At 37.4% G+C, this 23641-nt stretch overlaps 2 protein-coding genes across 7 annotated transcripts in view; both read right to left on the reverse strand.

Moving 5' to 3' along the window:
- khdrbs3 (KH domain containing, RNA binding, signal transduction associated 3) overlaps positions 1-23641 on the reverse strand; it is a 453020-nt gene that overhangs the window by 267415 nt on the left and 161964 nt on the right. The window lies entirely within an intron of this gene.
- On the reverse strand, positions 13393-22826 carry LOC135771513 (CMP-N-acetylneuraminate-beta-galactosamide-alpha-2,3-sialyltransferase 1-like). Of its 6 annotated transcripts, none has more exons than XM_065281835.1 (8): positions 22706-22752; positions 21171-21224; positions 20934-21051; positions 19950-20143; positions 18838-19017; positions 18320-18365; positions 17651-17770; positions 13394-13877 (listed from the first exon to the last, which is right to left on the reverse strand). In XM_065281835.1, exons 3-8 carry the CDS (start codon positions 20985-20987, stop codon positions 13713-13715), a joined length of 759 nt encoding a protein of 252 aa, XP_065137907.1. In that variant the 5' UTR covers positions 20988-21051; positions 21171-21224; positions 22706-22752; the 3' UTR covers positions 13394-13712. The 6 variants fall into 6 exon arrangements, with proteins under 6 accessions (XP_065137859.1, XP_065137869.1, XP_065137879.1 ...); XM_065281826.1 differs by having other exon boundaries at positions 20934-21079; positions 22706-22735; XM_065281787.1 differs by having other exon boundaries at positions 13393-13877; positions 20934-21224; positions 22706-22826.

Below are 23641 nucleotides of genomic sequence, written 5' to 3' on the forward strand. Positions count from 1 at the left end.
GAGCAACTTTGACATGGGCCAAATTTGGCTATGCGAGTCTGCGACTGGGTCAGAACATCTCCAAAACTGCAGCTCTTGTTGGGTGTTCCCACTTCCCAATCTGCAGTGGGCAGTATCAAAAGTGGTCCAAGCAAGGAAAAGGAGGGTAATCGGCGGCCAAAGCTCAGGGATGCATGTGCGGAGCGAAGGCTGGCGCGTGTGGACGAGCTACTGTAGCTGAATTTGCTGAAAAAGTGAATGCTGGTTCTGATAGAAAGGTCCATGCCTCGACGGCTCAGGGCTGTTTTGGTGCCAAAAGGGGGACCTACACAATATTAGACAGGTGGTCATAATGTTATAGCTGATCTAATGACTTGAAATGACTTGTAAATCCAAGTTGATTATACTGTACTTAAAAATTGTGTAACGCGTGCTAACTAAGCCACATTCTTACTACAATGTAAGCATACCAATATTTGGAATCTTAATTCAGTGCGGTTACTTGGTTATTTGTTTTATTTAATTAGCAACATGTGATTTAATTGTAGGCTAATTGTCCCGAACACTGGAATTGATTTAGATCTAGGGTTTTGCATACTTAATGCTTCATGAACGCACACTTAAAGAAATATTCAATTTTCTTAAAAGAAAAATCCAGATAATTTACTCACCACCATGTCATCCAAAATGTTGATGTCTTTCTTTGTTCAGTCGAGAAGAAATTACGTTTTTTGAGGAAAACATTGCAGGATTTCTCTCATTTTAATGGACTTTGATAGACACCAACAATTAAATCAACACGTAACAGTTTTTTTCAACAGAGTTTCAAAGGACTATAAACTATCCCAAACGAGGCATAAGGGTCTTATGTATTTTTGAAAATAAAAACAACAAATATACACTTTTAAAGCACAACTTCTCGTCATGTAGATCCGGTCGTGATGCGCAGCGTGACCCCACGCAATACGTCATGACGTCAAGAGGTCACAGAGGACGAACGCGAAACTCCGCCCCAGTGTTTACAAGTGTTGAGAAAGAGGACCGTTCCTACGTTGTTGTATGTCAACTGATACTAATTAATGTCTTTGTGTCAGTTTATTGTTTACAATGGTCTGCAAATGTGCGTTTTATATATGTAACACGTGACCTCCCTACGTCACTAAGCATTTACGTTAGGTCGCGCTGGACCGGATCTAGACGAGAAGTTGTGCTTTAAAAGTGTATATTTGTTATTTTTATTGTCAAAAATGACAATCGTTTTGCTAGATAAGACCCTTATGCCTCGTCTGGGATCGTTTATAGTCCTTTGAAACTCCTTTGAAAAAACTGTTACGTGTTGATTTAAGTGTTAATTGTTGGTGTCTATTAAAGTCCATTAAAATGAGAAAAATCCTGCAATGTTTTCCTCAAAAAACAATTTTTTCTCGACTGAACAAAGAAAGACATTTTGGATGACATGGTGGTGAGTAAATTATCTGGATTTTTCTTTTAAGAAAATGGACTATTCCTTTAAGTAGGCAACTACTGCAATTGTGGGTATTAGAACAGACTTAATGTACTGAAGACAGGCACTTATACAAAGACATAAGCCTACAATAACTTTCTAACCGGATATTAAAGTATACGTACACAGTAAAAACATTAGCTGTAATTATGCAGCTCTTTGTCAGTAACTTACTGTAGAAGATAATGACTGAAAGTGTTTAATGTTCATTTAACTTTGAACAAACTGTTGCCAGTAAATAACATAAATGTAAAATCTACAGTAAGTTACTGGCAGCTAGTTGACAGTAATACTGTAATTTCTACAAAAATTTTGTATAGTGTGGCTAATTTGTATGAATGATAATGTACAGATATATGATATTAAAACATAAAAAAATGATACTTCACCCTGCCTCTAAACCCATCATCAGCGGGTCGAAATTTATTTTGAAGTCTTGAAAACTAAACGTTCTTGCGCAAAGACTTTAATAAATTATACGTTTGTGACAGGTTTTGTTTTGAATGCCTTCAAGCAGTGACAGAGATATGTCAATGACAATGAAGTTGACAGTCTGGTTTGTGACATACATGAAACAAAAGTCGTCAAGATTTTCCAAGTCAAGAATTTGATTTTGAGCTGCTGTAGGAGTGTGTGTGACGTCATTGCGCTGTAATAACCACACCAGTTGCTGAACAAAACCCTTAAGATATTTAGATAGCAGGGTGTTTCAAATTACTTTATTGTTTGGACATAATCACTCTTTAAACTTTGGGTTATTTACACTTGAACCTCGTAAAACTGTGAGAGCAACTAAATGAATTACAGTAAAGGTTAGTCTTGTAAATTATTTTGGCAAAATGAAATGCCATCTTTATAAACCAGTTTGTGCGTGTTGATTTGCTGAAAGGGTTTAATCTCTTTGTGACTATTTAAAACAACACTAAAGAGTTTTTGCTCTTTGCTCCCCCTACAGGTTAGAAGCGTAATTGTTCATTAGCACTGTCGTAAATACTGCAGCATAGCTGACTCTAAATGGATTGTAGGTCTGCCGTAAAGCAAGTTTTTGTAGTTTTCACTCGAACTACAGGACCACTACCCTTCTTTAGTGAGGTTTTGGCCGATAGAGGGCTGCAAAGTGAATGTGAAAGTGCCATTCACCCTGTTTTGAGTGGATGAACCACTGAAACTTTTTTGGAAACGTTATTTTAAGGTAAAAAAAAACTCTTTGGTGTTGCTTTAAATTGTGTTGTTTTTGTCCCACACCCTGTATTTGGGAGATAAAGAAAGTGAGAAAATTAGCAAAATTTTGGAGCAAGAAGAAAGAACCTCACAGCGTGGAGTTTTTGGTTCTCTTTTTGGTTTAGTTTTGGATATAAAAACCTAAAACCACTCAACCTTTAAAGCACTTACTGAGCAAAACATACTTAACATAAAATATGTTAAGTATGCATTTGTACTACAGGTACAGTTGTGGTTTCTGTTGTTCGACTGATAAAATGACATATCAATACTTCAGTGTTGCTGTGGTTAATGTTCAGAAAATGCACATACAGGTACATGTAGATTTGAAACAGTACAAGTAATTATGAAAAAAAATGAAAGATGCATGATTGTCATAAATGGTGGTTTAATTTAACTGTAACTTAATCTAAAAAAGTTGCTTTCCTCAAAGCTTAAAACACAAAAAAGCTACAGCCATAATGCTCATTCTTCAGTAATCTTTTATCTTCTGGCATTGATAACTTTCATTACTTTGATCCACTGGATCAAATAAAATGTTTTATCTTAGAGGCTGTTTACACTTGGCATTAACATGCGTTTTCATCGATCGGATCACAAGTGGACGACGTTAATGCCAGGTGTAAACGGTGTTCAAAACGTTTTGAGCTCGTCCACTTTCGACCACTTTCAACCACATCCAGAGGTAGTCGAAACCACTTTCGATCGGATCGCTTTGGAGTTGCGGAACGCATATGTGGTTGAATGTGTTCGAACAGCCAAACGCGACCGCCTTCTCTCCGCCCATTTATCTAATCTGAGGTATTAAACACAAGTTACGTCTTTTTTTACTTCTGGCGTGAACATATGGTGAACAGCGCTATTTTTAGCCTTTCATTGATAAACCTAAAACGGCTGATCTCCGTAGTTTCGTTTTGAAAGCGTGTGAAAGATGCGCGATCCTATTTCATCAATTGCGCTGAAAATTCAGAGAAAACTCCAACATATAAACATACAAAACACTGTGCAGCACGTTTACTTGCTAAACAAGCAGCGGACTCCGACATTATATTAGTTTGCGTCCATTTAAACTCATCATAACTTAAAGGTAGGGTAACAGATTTGATCCTGAAACATTTTTAGTTATGCTGGTTAAAAGTCTCCTCACATTCTGATAGCAATCACTGTGTTAAGTTGTTTAAATGTATTTGTAAAAATTTATGTCATCTGTGAAAGGCGTAGGACCAAAAAATGTTCAACAAATCATAGATTTCGGTCCGAACGGACGTTTCCTTTTATGTCCCTGATACGTAAGCGTAATTTGAATTCCCACCGCGCAGCGAGTCCACGCAGATACCATACGTCATCGGCGCGTTCACGTGCGCTCTGTCTTTAAACAGCGAGAACACCAAACTTTTCTGCTGAATTGACAACCTACACAGGAGCAACAAAACTAAATGCATCTTTTATAACAACAACAGCAAAAACTGCCTGGATGAGCAAGAGCAAAAACCCAAATTAACATCTGTAACTTTACTGCTTTACCGCGAGATGCAAACAGCTGCAGGAGGCAAAGGGTCTGAAAGGGTCGTTGCACTGTTTATTTTGGTAAGGTAGGTACGCGATATGTTTGTATTGAGATGGATTCAGATATTCTACTTTGATGAAACGTTGTGTTGCTTATGAAATTTGTGTTCGTTTTCCGGATTAGCATAACGATATAGTTACTACGTCTACACAATCGAACGTGTGCTTAAACTAATTCTGATGTAAACCAGTTGTTTATGTTGGTTATTTTGGAAGTGTTATTCACTTTGTACTGCAAAGTTTTCTCACTGGTGAATGAGACATGAGATGTGACCGTCTGATCTGTGCGTGTTCATGTGTTTGGAAAGAGGCGTGACTTTGGATGGCGATTTGACTTGAGGGTGGGATCGGGATTTCATTGCTAGGCGGCTACCGTTAGCATTTTTCAAAATGTGTTACCCTACCTTTAAATGACAGCGGAGAGACTCACCTACCGTCTCGACAGACCACCCCCTCACAGTATTCAGGGACGGCTTTAAATACCAGGTGTAAATGTAATGCGTCTCTCTCGTCCACTTGTGATCCGATCGATGAAAACACATCTTAATACCAAGTGTAAACAGCCCCTTATGGGGGAAACTTTCCAACAAAACGGTCGTCAAAAAACACCTGATGAAAGGTACTTAACAACCTACTAAACAGGAAATAAGTCCTAGGGGGTAACAATGTAACACTTGTCTACAGTACGTGTGATTCATGCAGGATTGAGGATTTAATATTAGATTTAGGAACTTGAAAAAAGTGAAGCAATCAAAGGATTGTGGCATATGCACTTTATTCGTTTCATTACATCATTACTGAATTTTGTTTTACTCATGTTTACCTAGGTGTACAAAGTAAAACTCACACATGTACATGAACACACCCACATATATGGGGGTTTCTTAAACCCTGAGGTTAATGTTTTGTCAAACCGACTTGAAATATAAGAATATAAACTAGGGCTGTCAAAAGATTGATCATGATTAATCGCAAACAAAATAAAAGTTTGTTTGGGCATAATGTGTGTGTGCACTGTGTGTAATTATTTTTAAAATATAAATACACAGACATGCATGTATACATTTAAGAAACATTTACATGTTTTATTTTAATATATATATATATATATATATATATATATATATATATATATATATATATATATATATATATATATATATATATATATATATATATATATATATATATATATATATATATATATATATATATATTCTCTTATATATAAATTAATAAAAAATGTACAGAAATAAAATGTGTATATTTATATGTGCATAATAATTATACACAATACACAAACAAATATATAATGCAAACACAAACTTTTATGTTGTATGTGATTAATCACGATTAATCTTTGACAGCAGAACATAAGCTATTTTAGTCCAAAATTTAAACGGTCAAAAAATGTAATTTTAACTACAGCACTGTTAGAGAAAGTGGACATACAATTGTTTCTAGAGGAACAAAACTTTTAACAACACCGTTAAAGGTACCCAGTTGGTCCTTGGGGTACAGTTATGTATCCAAAACAAGTTATAAAGCTACACACTAATGGTTAAAAAACGTGGTTCTTTTTACCACCCCGGTAACAGACAGCTGTACACTACCTTAAAAGGTACAGTTTTTTACTTTTTTGTGAAAGTGTGGGGTTTTATAAAGTAAAGGAAATTTTATTTTTCATAATTCAGGTAAGAAAATGAAATGCATGTAATTCTTATAAAGTTAAAAGCTAATAAAAAGTGAAAGTTGGATTAACTTAAATGAATGCAATTGGTAACACGTAAAAATGACATTTTCAATCTTAAATAAATTTACTTTTTTAATACTCGGTGAGAAAATATTGGAAAGTTGGAATTATTTTTTTGTTACAAATTGAAGTATTGTTTTTAGTTAAACCAACTTTTATTTTTTAAGATATACATATGTGGACATTCAGGTTTTAGGAGATTAAAGAATTTGTCGGATATTTGCAGTAAAATATCCAAAAACCACTAGTCCGGTGTTATATATTTTGTCCAGCTGATTACTAAAAATATCTCTAATGTTTTCAACTACTTGTAAATTATGAGAAAATTGCTGCCCTAAACAGTGACACGGGTCAGTGCAGTCGCCTGTAAATGACGTTAATATCTACGTTACCCTTTGTTACCGCCTTTACTGACGTGAAAAACACATGACAACAGTGTCGTGGACAAATGCGGAAGTAATAGCGTCTGTCAGGCCACTCGCTTTTTTATGATAAGTTTGTTCATCTGAACACTTAATTCTGTGCTGTGTTAACAAACCATCGTATTGGACTAATACTGTAACATCTATGACTAACAATTGCGTTTTGAACATTACATGAAACCTTACATAATGAAAAAAAACGATGTCATCAAACACAACATTTATAAAACTTGATTACTTTACCTCATGTGTAATATAATTTCTTGTTCCCGTCTGATGGATGGGCATTAGCGTTTGAGTTAAAGACAACAAATCCCATCAGTCCACGCTGCTTCAGAGCATCATTAAACTACGTCATTGTTATTGATTTGATCTGGCGCCCTCTAGCGGCACGGATTATACAAATTGCATCTTTAACAATTGTCTTACTGAATATTTACACACACGCACACAATTACTTTCAAGACAAAACCCACTCTTTAAAATTAAAGTACAACGGGTTATTTGGGTCAATTTTTGGTCCCCAAAGGTTCTCAAAAAATTATAATTTTTTTGGAATACTTGTTGAACCACAAAAATCCACTTTTTGTACAACAGAAGGTTCTGTAAGTTAAAAGGTTCTTTATGGAAAAATACAGCCCAACAAAGATGTTTTAGAAAACCTTTGTTTTTAAGAGTAAGGTTATTCAGAGAATACAGTATGAAATGTATTTTATCATATCCTTTTAAAAATCAATATCATATTCTTGCTTTAGTTGTTGTATAAATTAAACAAAAGAAAAGTGAACATAAATCATCATATTGGGAAATCAGGTGTTTTGAATGTCTACTAAAGACAGATTGAGATCGATCTTCTCAAACAAGTGCACTTTCAGCTCATTTCAAGTCAGACAAAACGTACAAAAATGTATCAAAACAACAGTTTGAAAAACCGAGTGCGACACTCACAAAATAAGTTTTGTTGAGATTATTACTTTTTGTGTGATTTCTTTCTAGTGCAATGGTATTTTATTTTATTCTGAACTATATAATTGCATACTAATGAGAGACTATGGAAAAAGCACACAATGACATGTATTTCATAAAACGGACACAAGGTGGCAGTAACAACGAGCGCTGCGTCATACGGGGACATTTAGCGATGCACAGAGCAAGACGAGCTCATAATCCAATGCTGTGTCCGAAACCGCCTACTTCATACTATATAGTACGCGAAATGCAGTAAATGGTAAATGGACTGCATTTATATAGCGCTTTTAACAGACCTATGGCCATCCAAAGCGCTGTACATGTTGCCTCACATTCACCCATTCACTCACACATTCATACACCGACGGCGGTGTCAGCCGTGCAAGGCGCCATCCAGCTCATCGGGAGCAGCTGGGGTTAGGTGCCTTGCTCAAGGACACCTCGACACTTGGTCCAGTGGAGCCGGGGAGCCACAGTAGGCGAGGTGAGTAGTATGTCCGAATACACAGTATTCGAAAAACAGTATGCGAAAAGTATTTTTTTATTTATTTATACGTTTATTTGTCAGGGACAATGCAGAGCACATTATTACTTACATAATTATCACAGTCAGTAGTAATATGTGTAAATGTGTTGCAAGGTTTCTAGCCAGTAGGCTAATTTGCAACCCTAGTCCCTGGTCAGACCTTTCTAAAATAATCAAAATATTTTGTTTTTAAAAACTACACAGTCAATTACATAATCATACTATAAATACATAAAACTATATACTATCATAAAAATTTCACAAAATCATGATCATATTAAACAATACTATATACTACCATAAAAATTTCACAAAATCATGATCATATTAAACAATACAGCACATCATATAGCACGCCCCCAAATACCCAGCCGTAGTCAATGGCCACATGTTTGATTTTCTTTCAGCCAGTATTTTACCTGTCTGTTAAATGTTTTTTGCTCTGTTTGTGTTTTTATTTCAGTTGGTAAATCATTCCAAAAATGGGTTCCTATCACGGAGAAACATGACTGGCCGAAAGTGGTTTTGCGCCCCTCTGTTATTAAGTTGCCACCAACTGCTCCCCTAGTGGCCACTCTCCTTGTGCTTATTTTTGTCACAAAAGGACAGAGTACGGCTGGAGCTAAATTATTTACACATTTAAAAATCAGTTTAATAAAAGAGAACTTGATAAAACTATCAAAATTTAAAAGCTTGTATTTTTGTATAATCAGACAATGATGCCACGTAATTGGTTTCTGATCCATTATTTTCAATGCCTGTTTATACAGTGATATAATGGGTTTGACTGTTGTGTGGGAGGCTTGGCCCCATACAGTAACACAATAAGATAGGTGAGAGAGAATCATAGCATGAAAGAAAAGCAATGATGCCTTGACAGGTATATGAGATCTTATCTAAAACAGTTCAAATTTATCTGAATAGTCTTGCAGAGTTTATTGATGTGTTTATTAAATTTAAGTTGTGAATCCAAAATAATACCTAAAAATTTAAATTCATCAACTTCCTCTATTATTGCTTGATCTATTTTGATAGTACATTTAGCTTTCCCTCTTATAGAAAAGCACATAGATACAGTCTTTTTGATGTTTAGTGTCAAATGATTATTTTTAAGCCACTGGGATATACCCTCCATTTCCTTAGTCAATGTCTCTGCTACTGCAAGTGGTGTTTTGGCCGATGCATAAATTACTGTGTCGTCAGCATACATTTGACAGTTTGCTGACTGACAGCATGTTGATAAATCGTTTATATATAAACTAAAGAGCAGAGGCCCCAAAATGGATCCCTGTGGAATACCCATTTTGGAGTATAGTGGTGTTGAGAGTTCTGTGTTTATTTTAACACGTTGCTCTCTATGCTCCAAGTATGATGCAAACCAGCCAATAGCATGTTCAGAAAAATTAAAAGTGGTAAGTTTATTCAGGAGTATCATGTGGTTCACGGTGTCAAAGGCCTTTTTTAGGTCTATAAACACAGCTCCCACAACATTACCCTTGTCCAGCTTACTCTTAATGTTTTCAATAAGGTAACAGTTAGCCATTTCTGTGGAGTAACCTGCTCTAAAACCAAACTGTTTTGAACTGATAAGTTTATTACTTTCAAGATACTCTATTAGCTGTTCCGTAATAACCTTCTCTAAAATTTTTGATATGGCAGGCAATATAGAAATTGGCCTATAATTGCTTGCTTGGTCCTTTATACCATCCTTAAAAATTGGTGTAACAATGGCTTGTTTCCAACTTTGTGGGAATTTACCCACTCTGATGGAAAGGTTTATCAGATGGGTTACAGGTTTAACCAAGACAGAGCTATGAGCTTTAATAAACGCAGTATCCAGCCCAAACACATCCTTTGCCTTAGACATATTTAGTTTAGTAATGATTTTATGTACTTTTTCCTGACTAACCTCTTTAATTTGGAAAAGTTTTGATGACTCAGACTTTGTGGTGATATATGATAGGTTTGCTGGTTCAAAAGTCTCAGCAAGTTCCTCCACTGACTGAATAAAGAAGTTATTGAATTCATTTGCAATAGCTGAATTGTTAGTACTGGTAGCTCCATTTACTTCCAATTCTGATATTGTTTTTTGTTGATTAGGCTTAAGTTTAATAAGACTGTTGAGGTGCTTCCAAAGGGATGCGCTATTTCCTTCAGATTCCTCAATCATTTGCATAAAATAGGCGGTCTTTGCTTTACGCAGTTCTCTAACTACTGCATTTCTCAATCCTTTAAAAACAAGGAAATCGGTGTTTGTTTTGGAAAGCAGTGATTTTTTCAATGCATAATCTCTTTTTTCATTAGCTGACGGATGTCATTATTCAGCCATGGTAAAGAGACTTTTCGTTGCGTACCTTTGAATGTCTTAGTATATTTCCCAATCAAATTTGTAAGGTTTTTCATCAGGGAGTTACAACAATTGTCTAACTCATTCGATTGTAAAACATTATTCCAGTCTAAATTGTCTAGATCGTTTTTAACGTGTATCAGCTTGTTTTTGGGAATAACCGAATGCCCTGTCTTACTTTCATTCCCAAATTTTAGTAAACGCTGTTTAGTAAGTTTTCGGACAGCCATAGTCATATTATGATCAGAGAGACCCGTAAGTAAATTATACGTTCTAGTAATTCGTTGGGGTCTATTAGTAACTATCAGGTCTATCATAGTTTTACTCATTCGCGTAATCCTTGTTGGACCCTTCATCATCTGCTGAAGACTGTGTTTTGACAACAGCCTCTTCAATTTTTTTCTACGACTTTTGTCTAACCAGTTGATATTAAAATCACCCAAAAAGATAGTTTCGGTGCGAATATTTACGTGTTTGAAAAGCTTATCTAAATGATCATAAAATGAAACATCATGAGATGGTGGGTTATACAGCACTACAATGTTAAAATTCATCTTAGGAGACAATATAACATTCAAAGCCAAACATTCTAATGATGTATCAAGTTTGATTTCGTTACATTTCAAAGTGTCCTTAACATAGAATAGTACTCCCCCACCACTTTTACCAGATATTCTATCTTTTCTATAACAATTGTAACCCGGAACATCAATCATACTGGTCGGGATATTACTATGCAACCAAGTTTCACTCAACGCCAAAAAATCTAAATTAGAGTCAGTTAACAGATGTTGAATCTGATCACATTTTGGCAATATACTCCGAATGTTCAAGTGTCCACCCAAAATACCCTTAGGTTTAGATGTAGGCTCCCATATTACCCTTGCGTGATTTACAGTCTGAAAAAATCTAAATTCTCGTTGTTTCCTTATGGATTGGATACCACTGTCGCCGTATGAAGCTCCAGTTACCTCAGGGAAGACGTCCGTCTCTCCGAAGCCCAGCCGCTGCACGCGCATTCCACTCGCCAGTGCACCTCCCGGAGAAAGGTTAGTAGATGGACCTGGATTTAGTTGCACATCCCCAGACAGTAAAATCAGAGTCAAGATAACGCTAAAAGTATTCCACTTGCGTCCTCTCCGATTGTCCTGCTTTCTCGGTGCTCCACGACGAGCGATCCCAAACTGCTTAGTATTCGAGCTTATGGCAATGTTGTCTTGCTTGCTCGTCGTGCTGCGATGGGAATTATCAGATTGTTTGATGATCGAGAAGACGGTAAGATATCCATGTCCAAAAAAGTTCAATCTCGATATTCCATTCATATTTACTGACTCGTCGTTTTCAACCTGGGACATTTGTTTGTTTGAACTTAGATGTTGTCCAATTGGTGACAACAGAAGCCAACAGCAGAGCAGCAATACACAACCATTTCCCCCATCTCCATGATTGTTGTTTGACTGGTTTCTTTGTTTTTTTCTTAAACCACTAACTGTTTTATTAAAAGCAAGGGCTATTCTGCCAATTAATAGCACACAAAAACAGTTAAAAAGTATTGAAGTGGAGCCTGACAAACCACCCAACACCTCCACCGCCATCTTGAATCAGGCGATTGCAGGGGACACTTATCCAGATGACCTACTACTTCCGGTTAGATTTTGCAGCGTGCATATGTTGGACACGTCACTATCCCATGATGCCCTGGCAGAGGAGTTATCCAACGAAGAAGAAGAGGCATTGCCGCTGTTTTAGGGCTGTAATGACATGACGTGATGACGACGTATGTCACGTGATGTAGCAACATGGCGGATGTAGTACGTCTGAATCTCATTCATACTACCAGGATTCATACTATACAGTACCTACTGTTTTAACGGCAAGTAAGTAGGTACTTCATCTTATTCAGTACCTACTATACAGTTTGCGGTTTCGGACGCATTTCCAGATATTTCCAGAGCACTCCTATCAGAGGATTATCTATATATCTGTCAGTGGGGACCCGCTACACCTGCTGCAAAAAAAATGTATGATAAAAGAGATGCTCACGTTTACAAAATACTAACAAGACACTTAACTCTGATTACGCATGAGATTAAGGGAGTATCTGGCGAACATGAGCGTCTCTTTTATCATAAACCCCTTAGAAGCGTCTGAAGCAGGCACTTATTTTGACATAGCATGTGATGCACGTAGGTCCACAACGCGGCAAAAAAATTTTTTGACATGACGAGCCACACACAAGTTTCACACAACCATTTCTAGGGTTTACAAAGAATTGTGTGAAAAGGAAAAAACATCCAGTATGCGGCAAAATGCCTTGTTGATGCTAGAGGTCAGAGGAGAATGGGCCGACTGATTCAAGCTGATAGAAGAGCAACTTTGACTGAAATAACCACTCGTTACAACCGAGGTATGCAGCAAAGCATTTGTGAAGCCACAACATGCAGAACCTTGAGGCCGATGGGCTACAACAGCAGAAGACCTCACCGGGTACCACTCATCTCCACAACAAATAGGAAAAAGAGGCTACAATTTGCACGAGCTCACCAAAATTGGACAGTTGAAGACTTTTTGAAGAAATTTTGCCTGGTCTTATGAGTCTCGATTTCTGTTGAGACATTCGGATGGTAGAGTCAGAATTTGGCGTAAACAGAATGAGAACATGGATCCATCATGCCTTGTTACCACTGTGCAGGCTGTGGTGGTGGTGTAATGGTGTGGGGGATGTTTTCTTGGCACACTTAAGGCCCCTTATTGCCAATTGGGCATTCTTTAAATGCCATGGCCTACCTGAGCATTGTTTCTGACCACGTTCATCCCTTTATGACCACCATGTACCCATCCTCTGATGGCTACTTCCAGCAGGATAATGCACCATGTCACAAAGCTTGAGTCATCAAATTGGTTTCTTTAACATGACAATGAGTTCACTGTACTAAAATTGCCCCCACAGTCACCAGATCTCATCCCAATAGAGCATCTTTGGGATGTGGTGGAACGGTAGCTTCGTGCCCTGAATGTGCATCCCACAAATCTCCATCAACTGCAAGATGCTATCCTATCAATATGGGCCGAATGCTTTAACCACCTTGTTGAATCAATGCCATGTAGAACTAGGGCAGTCAAACACATTAGTATGGTGTTCCTAATAATCCTTTAGTTGAGTGTAGATGTTTGGTAGAAATGCATGTTGTCCCAAATTCAATGCCTGAAATCATTTTATTTATTGTGCTTGCAGTATTTTCAGCCACTTATATTTGCAACATTAATTAAAACTAAATACAACATACGTACATTACACAACCGACACTTTCAGGACTACGTTATATTATATACAAACATGATCCCCAAGTTTTATGCAATTTTAGGTCACATAAAATTAATTGTGTGATTGGTTTTTGAAAATGTATACTGAACTTTATTGTCCATTATAACCCTTTATACATACAAATTTTGTTCCTCAACAGAAGCTCATGCATAGTTTCATTTTCGAAATCTCCGCCATGCATGCCTCTGGAAAAGTGATTCAAACTTTTGTCAAAATAATGATGCCATCTTCCATTGCTTTGAGCTCCAAACCCAAAAACATCAACCTGTGTGAGATACAGAGGGCCCAATTCTTATGACCAAAGAGAGCAACTGGATTCGAGTAACAAGGACTTTGTGGTTAAACAAATATACATCCATGAACTTTGTTAAATAGGTTGTCTGGCAACCTACCATATTTTCCGGACTATAAGTCGCACTGGACTAAAAGTCGCACTGGACTTTACGCGTCGCGTTTTTTTAGAAAATTATTTCATAAAATCCAAACCCAAGAACAGACATTTAGTCTGGAAAGGCAAGTTATTCAACTAAACAATGGCACACAGAACAGCAGTCTGAATAAGTGTCTGTACAGGTTAACGTAACATTAACATTTATTCAGCTAACACAATAGCATACAGAACATACCTGGGAGGCTGAATAGGCTAAATTAACACGACAAGCCAAATCAAGTTCACCAAGCTCCCGAAGTCGTACCACATCAGTGAATCAGAAACAGCATAGAGCTGACTCTCGCAGCTGTAGACAGTAATAGTTTCTCTTGGTTCATATGAAATTATTTTGACATAAGTCGCACCTGACTAAAAGTCGCAGAACCAGCCAAACTATGAAAAAGTGTGACTTATAGTCCGGAAAATACAGTATTTAATCTATGGCCTGAACGACAATCAAAACGTCTACAAACTATTTCTTCTTATTTGAAACTCATTTCAGAAGTACTTGCCACGAATTTGCATAAAAAACTAAATTGGTCAATATACAAATGGTGTGAAGAAGTGTTGGCCGGCCCCCTTCCTGATTTTTTATTTTTTTGCATGTTTGTCACAGATCAAACTAATTTAAATATTAATTAAAGATAACACAAGTAAACACAACATGCAGTTTTTAAATGAAGGTTTGTATTATGAAAGGAAAACAAAATCCACACATCCTGTGTGAAAAAGTGCTTGCCCCCTAAACCTAACTGGTTGGGCCACCCTTAGCAGCAACAACTGCATTTAAGCATTTGCGATAACTTGCAATGAGTCTGTTACAGCACTGTTGAGGAATTTTTGCCCAATCATCTTTGCAGAATTGTTGTAATTCACCCACACTGAAGAGTTTTCGAGCATGAACTGCTTTTTTAAGGTCAAGCCACAGCTTGATTGAGGTCAGGACTTTGACTAGGCCACTCCAAAGTCATCATTTAGTTTTTCTTCAGCCATTCAGAGGTGGATTTGCTGGTGTGTTTTGGATTAGCTTGAGGTCACAAAAAAAAACACCTGCCAAAAAGTTCAACTTGAGTATTTTCCAAAAAGTCTTGGGAATCATCAATGTTTTCTGGCAAAACTGAAATAATCCTTTTGTTCATTTTGCTAAGCGGTGTTTTTCGTCTAGGAACTCATGCAGGCTATTTTTGCCCAGTCTTTTTCTTATGGTGGAGTTATGAACACTGACCTTAACTGAAGATCTTTGGATGTTGTTGTGGGGTCTTTTGTGACCTCTTGGATGAGTCGTCGCTGCTTTTTGGGTTCATTTTGGTCAGCCAGCCACTCGAGTGAAGGTTCAACTGTTCCATGTTTTTGCCATTTGTGGATAACGGCTCTGACTGTGGTTCGCTGGAGTTCCAAAGCTTTAAAAATGGCTTTATAACCTTTTCCAGACTTTGTATCTCAACATGATTAGTAGCTTTTTTGGTTTCCTTCACTTTTTCAGGTAGGTCCTATTTAACTCTTTCCCCGCCATTGACGAGATATCTCGTCAATTAAGAGAAAACGCTTCCCCGCCAATGACGAGATTTTCCGTTTCCCCAAATCCGCAACTTTTTAAAACCGGAAGTATTGCTCTATGGCAAGCTGCTGCATGTCCGTGTCTGTTTTAAAGATCGCTCTGAATGGGATCTCTATGAAAAGTCCGTCATAAAAATGGAATTATCTCGGCTTTTTGCTCAAAATATGGTGTTTTGGCAAAAACCTACCCATATTCAAAAGCCAAAAGCTGATTGCAAAAGAACCACTAAAGGTAGGATGAAACGTTTTTTTTGTTTAAAGGGGGGGTTTAATGGTATTTCAAGCATTCTGACTTATTAACACAGTTATAGAGTTGTTTCCTCATGCTAAACGAAGGCAAAGTGTCAAAAATGCAGTTGGGCGTGTTTCAGAGTATTTCTGTGCCGAATGCACTTCGCCAGGGTTCGTACAAGTTTCAGCTAATTTTTTTCGATTACGGTTCTAACTGACGTTTCAGGGGTTTTCGATACGTATCACTTCTTTATATGGGCTTCCGCCGGAAAACTTCCCCCGGAAAACCCCGCCCAGCCGTCAGTCAGCGGGAAACGCTAGAGCTTGCTAACAGCTTATCACGCCACTCAGCTTTGTTTAATTTCAAAAGTCAACAATGGCACAACAAGAAGTGTGTTTTTGGATGTAAGGAGAAGACATCCAGCCTTATGGAAACAATGGATATAGTTTATTATCCGGATTAGCAGCGGAGTTTTGCGTGTGTGTTTGATGCGGTGGATTTTCATGAGGAGTTAGGGGCTGTGTACACCAAAACTTTTAAACGCGGCTGAAAACGCCTTGAGGACGCCGAATGCCAGCTGTTTTTCAGCTGGGTGCCAGCTTTCTTCAGCTGAGCGCTTTGATAGCTGTGATACTTCAGCTGCGAGCCGGTTGGTTGCTGTGGTAATGTCCCGCCCCTCCTCCACTGTGATTGGGCGGCCGTGTGAGAACTGACATTGACGAGCGGAGCTTTTCTCCCAAAGTTGAATCTCTTTCAACTCTAGACTCTCAGCGCCGGGCGCGTGAAAACCGCAGAGCGCCGGTTTTCAGCGCGGAAAAAACCCGCTAGCTGCTGGCTTATTTGAAAAACGCCGAGCTTCCATTGGAAACAATTGAAAACATGCGCTGGCCGCGGGCGTAAAAGTTTTGGTGTACACAGCCCCTTACACATGGTAAGTAAGACTTCTGTCTTATGTTGGAAAAAGGCGCGTGTATATTATATAAATGACACGAACATGTAGTGAATCATAAGTTAAAACAGTGTTGTATAGTGTTGCATGACTCGTACTTGCTCCTCCCGTGTTATAACTCCTCCTTCTTCATTTTTTCGTACGTTATCGGAAAGATTCGGTAAAGCTAATCTTTCTTTTATAAATCTGATTAAACTAAAGACTCTTCAGAGATATAAAGGATGTCATACTACTCCATAGGTACTCCAGATTAATATCAGAAATGCAGAAACAGCGTGTGTTACGTGAGCTTTAAAAACGCAGAGGGTCTGTTCTTTCATTTGGTATATTGTATGTTTATATATTTAAAGAAGAAAATTTTCTGGAAGGCATTAAACTTTGGTGAAAATCATGAAAAACGCTGGCGCTGGCTGGCAACTTTTTTTAAAAAACGCTGGCGGTGAAAGAGTTAAGTGATTGATGGTGAACAAGTTTGGCAGAAATCAGGCCTGGGTGTGACTAGATAAACTGAACTCAGGTGTAATAAACCACAGTTAAGTTATGTTTTAACGTGGGGGGCCAAGCACTTTTTCACACAGGGCCATGTGGGTTTGGATTTTGTTTTACCTTTGTAATAAATACCTGCATTTAAAAACTGCATGTTGTGTTTACTTGTGTTATATTTGATTAATATTTCCATTTGTTTGATAATATAAAACATTAAAGTGTGACAAGCATGCAAAACAAAAACAAAAATCAGGATGGACCAACACTTTTTTTCACCACTGTACATGTCGATCAGATGATCACTTTCAATGTAATTGGCCAGATTTTTTCGACAGCAAAACGTTTGGCTCTGCGAATAAAAGGTTAAAATGAAAGTAGTTTTACCTTATCACAGATGTGAAGGGCCAGTATTAGTGTAAGGAAGCCGGTTGATGGATATCTGCCATGCTTCTCTGCCCAGCTATCATAGACATATTTTATAAATGCAGGATGGACGATCATCACCTTAAAGAATAAAGAATTTTAATAGTATGTAATGATTCTTAATCATCATGAGTGTTAAAATATTTCAAAATAGATGAATTGGCGGAAAGATAAAGTAGCCCATACATGTGAGTGTCCAGGATAGATTTAAAAAAAAGTCAGTACAGTTTAAAAACCACCAGCTAGGAATCATTTTGATTTTGGATTTTTAGACAGAATATATTTTTTGTAGTTACGTTTGTATGATTCCTTAGTTAAGATGAGTTTCCTATTCTTTTGAGGATAATGTACTGTAAGTGTATAGGAATGGCAGCATATGAGGTTCTTAGATGCAAAAGCCACTAAACACCACCATCAAAAATGAGAATGAGAGCCGAGAGCTCTATTATTATACGTTTATGAAATTTTCGTTTCAAATTAGTTTAATTCCAACCTCGGCCATTCAGAAATGCCAGATTGTTGGCAGAATCCATTAAGAATCTGATAAAAAAAAAGATTATTTACAAGAAAAAAAGGTCAGAAGCACAGGGTTTTTGCATCTACGCTCTTCATATATGCCCGTGTACTCACCCTGTCAATGTCTGCATCTACTGTACTCTGCACTTGTTTGTAAGTTCTGAAAAAACAAAGATTAATTCCATTAAAACAACTGAATCAGCAAAGATTTTTTTCTCTTTATATGGTAACAGACAGTATCATAGTCTATATATAGCTCAGTGGTGGAGCATTGAATTAGCTGTGCAAAAAGGTCATGGGTTCGAAACCAGGAACACACATACTGACATTGTAATGCACTGTAAGTCGAAAAGCATCTGACAAATGCAAAAATGTTAACAACATCTATTTCTCTGTTCATTCTAGTGAGATTAAACCATGAACTTGCCATTTGAACTGGCCATGTGATCAACAGCAGGTGTTATGGGTCATTACCACTAATAATATTAAATGTAGTTAAAATAATTAAGTATTGTTAAATAGGTTTTAATGTGTTTTATGTCTCAGATAGTAATTGCAGTTGTTTCAAAGTGTACCTTTGTTAAGCCAATCTCAATTTTGTAATTGAGTATTCATTAATGGCACAACCTCACCTTTTAATGTGTTTAGTGGTGAAGACACTGATGAGCCAGCGCAGGTCCAGGATCTTAAAAGGCACAAGAACCAGATGGGTCAAGTTGCCCAAATTCACAGCGCTCTCAGGGTAAATAATCCTGTGAGTGGTCTTTGAACCCACATCTCGCTCATAACCTTTTGTTGGCCCCTTATTGATCCTGCGAGATGAGCATAGAGATGCTTGTTCATGGCTCTATGTAACTCTTGTCTGGGATAAGTGAGAGGATTTTCCTTGTCTTGCCAGACCGGAAGTAACTTGACAACATCAGCCGCAAAATCAAAACAGATTTTTGCACATCGCATTTTCACACGACAGGTTCACATACCCGGGACGTCAGCCGTTCCGCTGCTACTCCCCTCACTAAACCCTTGACGGACTTTCTGTAATTTTTCGGATACGGAGCCATGCGCAAAGATGCTGTGCACACACACACCACTCGCACATGGCGCGCATGTCCACTTCCCACGCACACAAATGCGGACGTGCGCTCTCAATGTCCGTGGGGGTGTAACTTTCACGCGATTCCGCATTCTAACTGACCGCATACAAGTTAGCCATTATTCACCCATTATTCATCCATCACCAGTCGGATGTGCGCCACAAATCAACTGTGGGACAAACTGAATAGTCATTGTAAAAATAAATAAATAGGCTAATAAAAATAACTGCTTTTATTTGTTCTGTTACAGTCAGGTATAACTTTTTTACTTGGAGTTAAGAACAAATTTAACAAATAACAAAATGTCAGGCCCTGCATGTTTAACAATAACGGTAAATATAACAATAATAATTGCTTTAAAGTCTTTTCGTGTAATCTGAGATAAAAGGCCGAACCTTAAATCAAAAAATGAGATGTGAAAATCTTATTTTTGCCTCACATTTGCATTGCCAAAATTGCCACATACAGCAATCAGAATGTCAAATTATATTAAATTATCCAACTATGTTCAAATGATAACAAATTGCACACATTTTAGTAATAAACCCTGACCAGCTCCTGCGAAAACAACATTTAGCTGGCCACTAATAGATTTTTTCTTAATTATGAATTTCATTGTAAATGTTTAAAGGACATAAAGCAGCTGTTACCTTAACACAAAGTCGTGGTTATCTATCAGTTCCCCATAATGGGATTTTAGAAGATTTCCTGAGTTTCCGACCACGGCGCAAGTTCGGCAGCGATATAAATTCGTCTCTACGTAGTGGTCTTCATCTGGGAAGAGCTCAAACAATGTGTCCACCACATCTTCAAAGGCTTGCTTTGAGGAAATGGGTTGTAGACCCTACATAAATGTAAAAAAAACATCAGGTTTAACATTTCTTATTTGGATATTTGCTAGTAGTCTTCGCTCATCTTCAGTTTATAATAACACTTAAGAGATCCCTGCTGAAAAAAAACTATAAAACCATTACAGAAAATTCTAATGGTTTTATTGGGAATTTTATTGGTTCTAATGGAATATGGCCCAAAACACACTACAGTGTATTGGTTTTTGTTGGTCTGTAATGGTATGTATTGGTTCTATGTATTGGTTCTAATGGAATATTGCCCAAAACACTACAGTGTAGTGGTTTTAATGGTAAAAGCTAATGGTTCCTAATGGTATTTTAATGGAAACCATTAGAATTTTCTGTAATGGTTTTATTGTTTTTTCATCAGGGATGACTTTACCTGAAGACATCATTTTAAAAACAAAAGAGTTTGTAAATAACACTGTATTTATGTATTATTTAACCATAAAGGCAAAGCCAGTAACAGTGCAAAATGTAATTTTGTCTTCGGTGGTTTTAAAATGGCAGGATTTTTTCCTGAAAATCACTTCATCGTTTATTTGAGACTGCCCCAACGCTCTAAAAATGTTGCGTTGTTTCAAAACATGGTGTAATATGAAAAATCCAATCGTTGGTTTAAAATAAAATACTGAACATTGAAAAAACCCAGCATAGCATAAGTTAATTTAAATGCTGGTATAAAGTCTATAATTTATATTTCTATTACCAATTTAAAGACCATCGTTGACTTTAGCCTATAAACAAAACATAATAAAGTAGTTTTCTTTAAATGTAGCTTACTTTCCACCACCTGTAGACGTCTTTCTTTAACATCCTGTTGTTCTTGTTCATCATAGTTTGAATTGTCGGATTGAATCGTTTAAGAAACCAGTCGTCATCCTTCAGATCCCTTACACACCTGTCACATGCACACAGACGGCTGTCTTCTACAATGATCGCGGCGTGTTGGAGGAACATAAACAGCGAGATAATGCTGAAAACAACGGTGATAAAAAATGCTTTGACGTATAGGGATACCTTATTGGAGGCAATCATTTTTGTGGGATGTACTCAGAGTTTAAAATGCAGCAGCTGCAAGGAGAAACAATACAGTTATATAACGACATTAAACTCATGAAAAATATTGTAGTATATTCCTATTTACTATAGTAAACAATAGTAGCCTATACATAGGCTATTGTATTTTAAAGTAATCACGTCGTTAATTTAGACTATTTACGTACACTTTGCTAATAGTATTCTGTAACCATAGTGATTTGATAAGCTGTAGTTGTAGTATACTTCAATATTTACAACGGTAAAATATCTATGAATTTTTACTAACTAATGTAAATAGGCCTATAGTAAGTTAGACACTGTCTAGTGTGTGACAAAAGCAGAACAGCAATGTAAAATTTACATTTTATTTAAATAAGACTTACCTACTCATATAACGTATGGTTTTAGAGCTGTAAAACTGACAAATATGCGGGAGGATAGGATACATGAATGAACTAGAATCCTGCACGAGGGGTTTGTCTTTGTTAATGATTTCATGACAACACCTGTCGGCATTTTCGTCAATTATTTCACATGACATTGTGTTTTTAATAAAAAAACGCACATAATTATTTCAATGCTACGATATTTTCAAACTAGTGATGGTCGTTTTCGAAGCACTGCTTCATGAGGCTTCGAAATATTTATGAATCTTTTGTTTCGTATCAGTGGTTCGGAGCTTGTTTCAAACTGGCCCAAGTCACGTGATTTTAGCAAACGAGGCTTCATTACGTCATAACTGTTTCGAAACGTTTCGAAAATCCGATGGTTAGCCACTAGGGGGAGTTGATCACATGACCAGTGTCTTATATGTTTAAGTAAACTCGGGTCAGTTTTATTATGCAAGTTCATAAAACATTTATCCTTCTAACTAATAATACTGCCATTTTGTCTACTTTTTGTTTATGGACAGATTTAATGACAAAAATGTGCAGAATTAAAAGGGTAGTTCGTTTTAATGATTTGTTTGCCCTAAATAAAACTAAAAACACAGAATACACTTTTAACTATGTCTTAAGTTAAATAATTTTTTAACATATTTTAATAAAAATCTTGCTATTATTTTGTAAAAAAAAAAAAAAAAAGTGTAAAATGTTTGAACATATCTGCTTTTACACTATTTTGACCAGCAGGGGTCGCCAGCGTGTGTGGTGTTTCGAACTGCTTCGAAAAACTGAATCAATTATCGAAGCAATTGGTTCAATTGTTCGAAGCTTCGAAAAGCTTCGTTTCTCCATTCACTATTTCAACCAAATTTTTTAACCGTTAGAATGAGGCATCTTTGGGCTGGTGCGCTCGTTAATTTTGTATACGCATAAAGAGAATTTAAGACAGATTATAGTTTTCTTAAAAATGTTTTATCTAGTTTGTACAATTAATTACTTAATTAATAACGAATGATGCTTGTAACGTCAATTGTCTGCAAGGCTCAAAGACGGAGTTTCATTCCAAGAAACTCAAAGCATCACTAAACATACCAGCAAACTTTGCTAACTTTGAGAGATTGAACTCACCATGCACCCCTCAGATCAACCAGCACCTGCAATGAGCTTTACACACAGGAAGTAGGCCAAATAGACTTCCCCCTTTTCTTAAAGGGGCGACATCCATTGTTGTAACACCACAGACATGATTTTGGGGGACACTACTTAAAATGACAAAATAAATATATTTTAAAACAATTAAATAAAAATTTACATAAAATAATAATACTATTATATAATTATTAATATAATATATTATATTATATTAATAATTATATTCACAATATAGCCACCCAGCAAACATGTCCCATTGGGCCCCAGGTGGGGCCACTGTGGGCAAAAAATTGGGGCCCACAGCGGGCTGCCCCTGTGGGCCCCACTACCGGCGTGAAATGCGGGGCACGTGTGGGCCCCACACTATGGGGCCACAATGGGGCCCCAGTGGGACAGCCCAAAGTGTGGGCTGGGTGTGGGCTTACTGTGGGCACATTGGGCTAACTGTGGGCTTACTGTGGGCACATTGGGCAAAGTGTGGGCTAACTGTGGGCAAAGTGTGGGTTTACTGTGGGCACATTGGGTAAAGTGTGGGCTAACTGTGGGCAAAGTGTGGGTTTACTTTGGGCACATTGGGCAAAGTGTGGGCACATTGGGCAAAGTGTGGGCTTACTGTGGGCACATTGGGCAAGGTGTGGGATAACTGTGGGCAAATTGTGGGCCTAACTGTGGGCACATTGGGCAAAGTGTGGGCTAACTGTGGGCACATTGGGCAAGGCTTGGGATAACTGTGGGCAAATTGTGGGCCTAACAGTGGGCACATTGGGTAAAGTGTGGGCTAACTGTGGGCACATTGAGCAAAGTGTGGGCTAACTGTGGGTACACTGGGCAAAGTGTGGGCTTACTGTGGACAAAGTGTGGATTTAATGTGGGCACACTGGGCAAAGTTTGGGCTAACTGTGGGCAACGTGT

This window comes from Paramisgurnus dabryanus, chromosome 19, assembly GCF_030506205.2.
Source record: "Paramisgurnus dabryanus chromosome 19, PD_genome_1.1, whole genome shotgun sequence".
NCBI lineage: Eukaryota > Metazoa > Chordata > Actinopteri > Cypriniformes > Cobitidae > Paramisgurnus > Paramisgurnus dabryanus.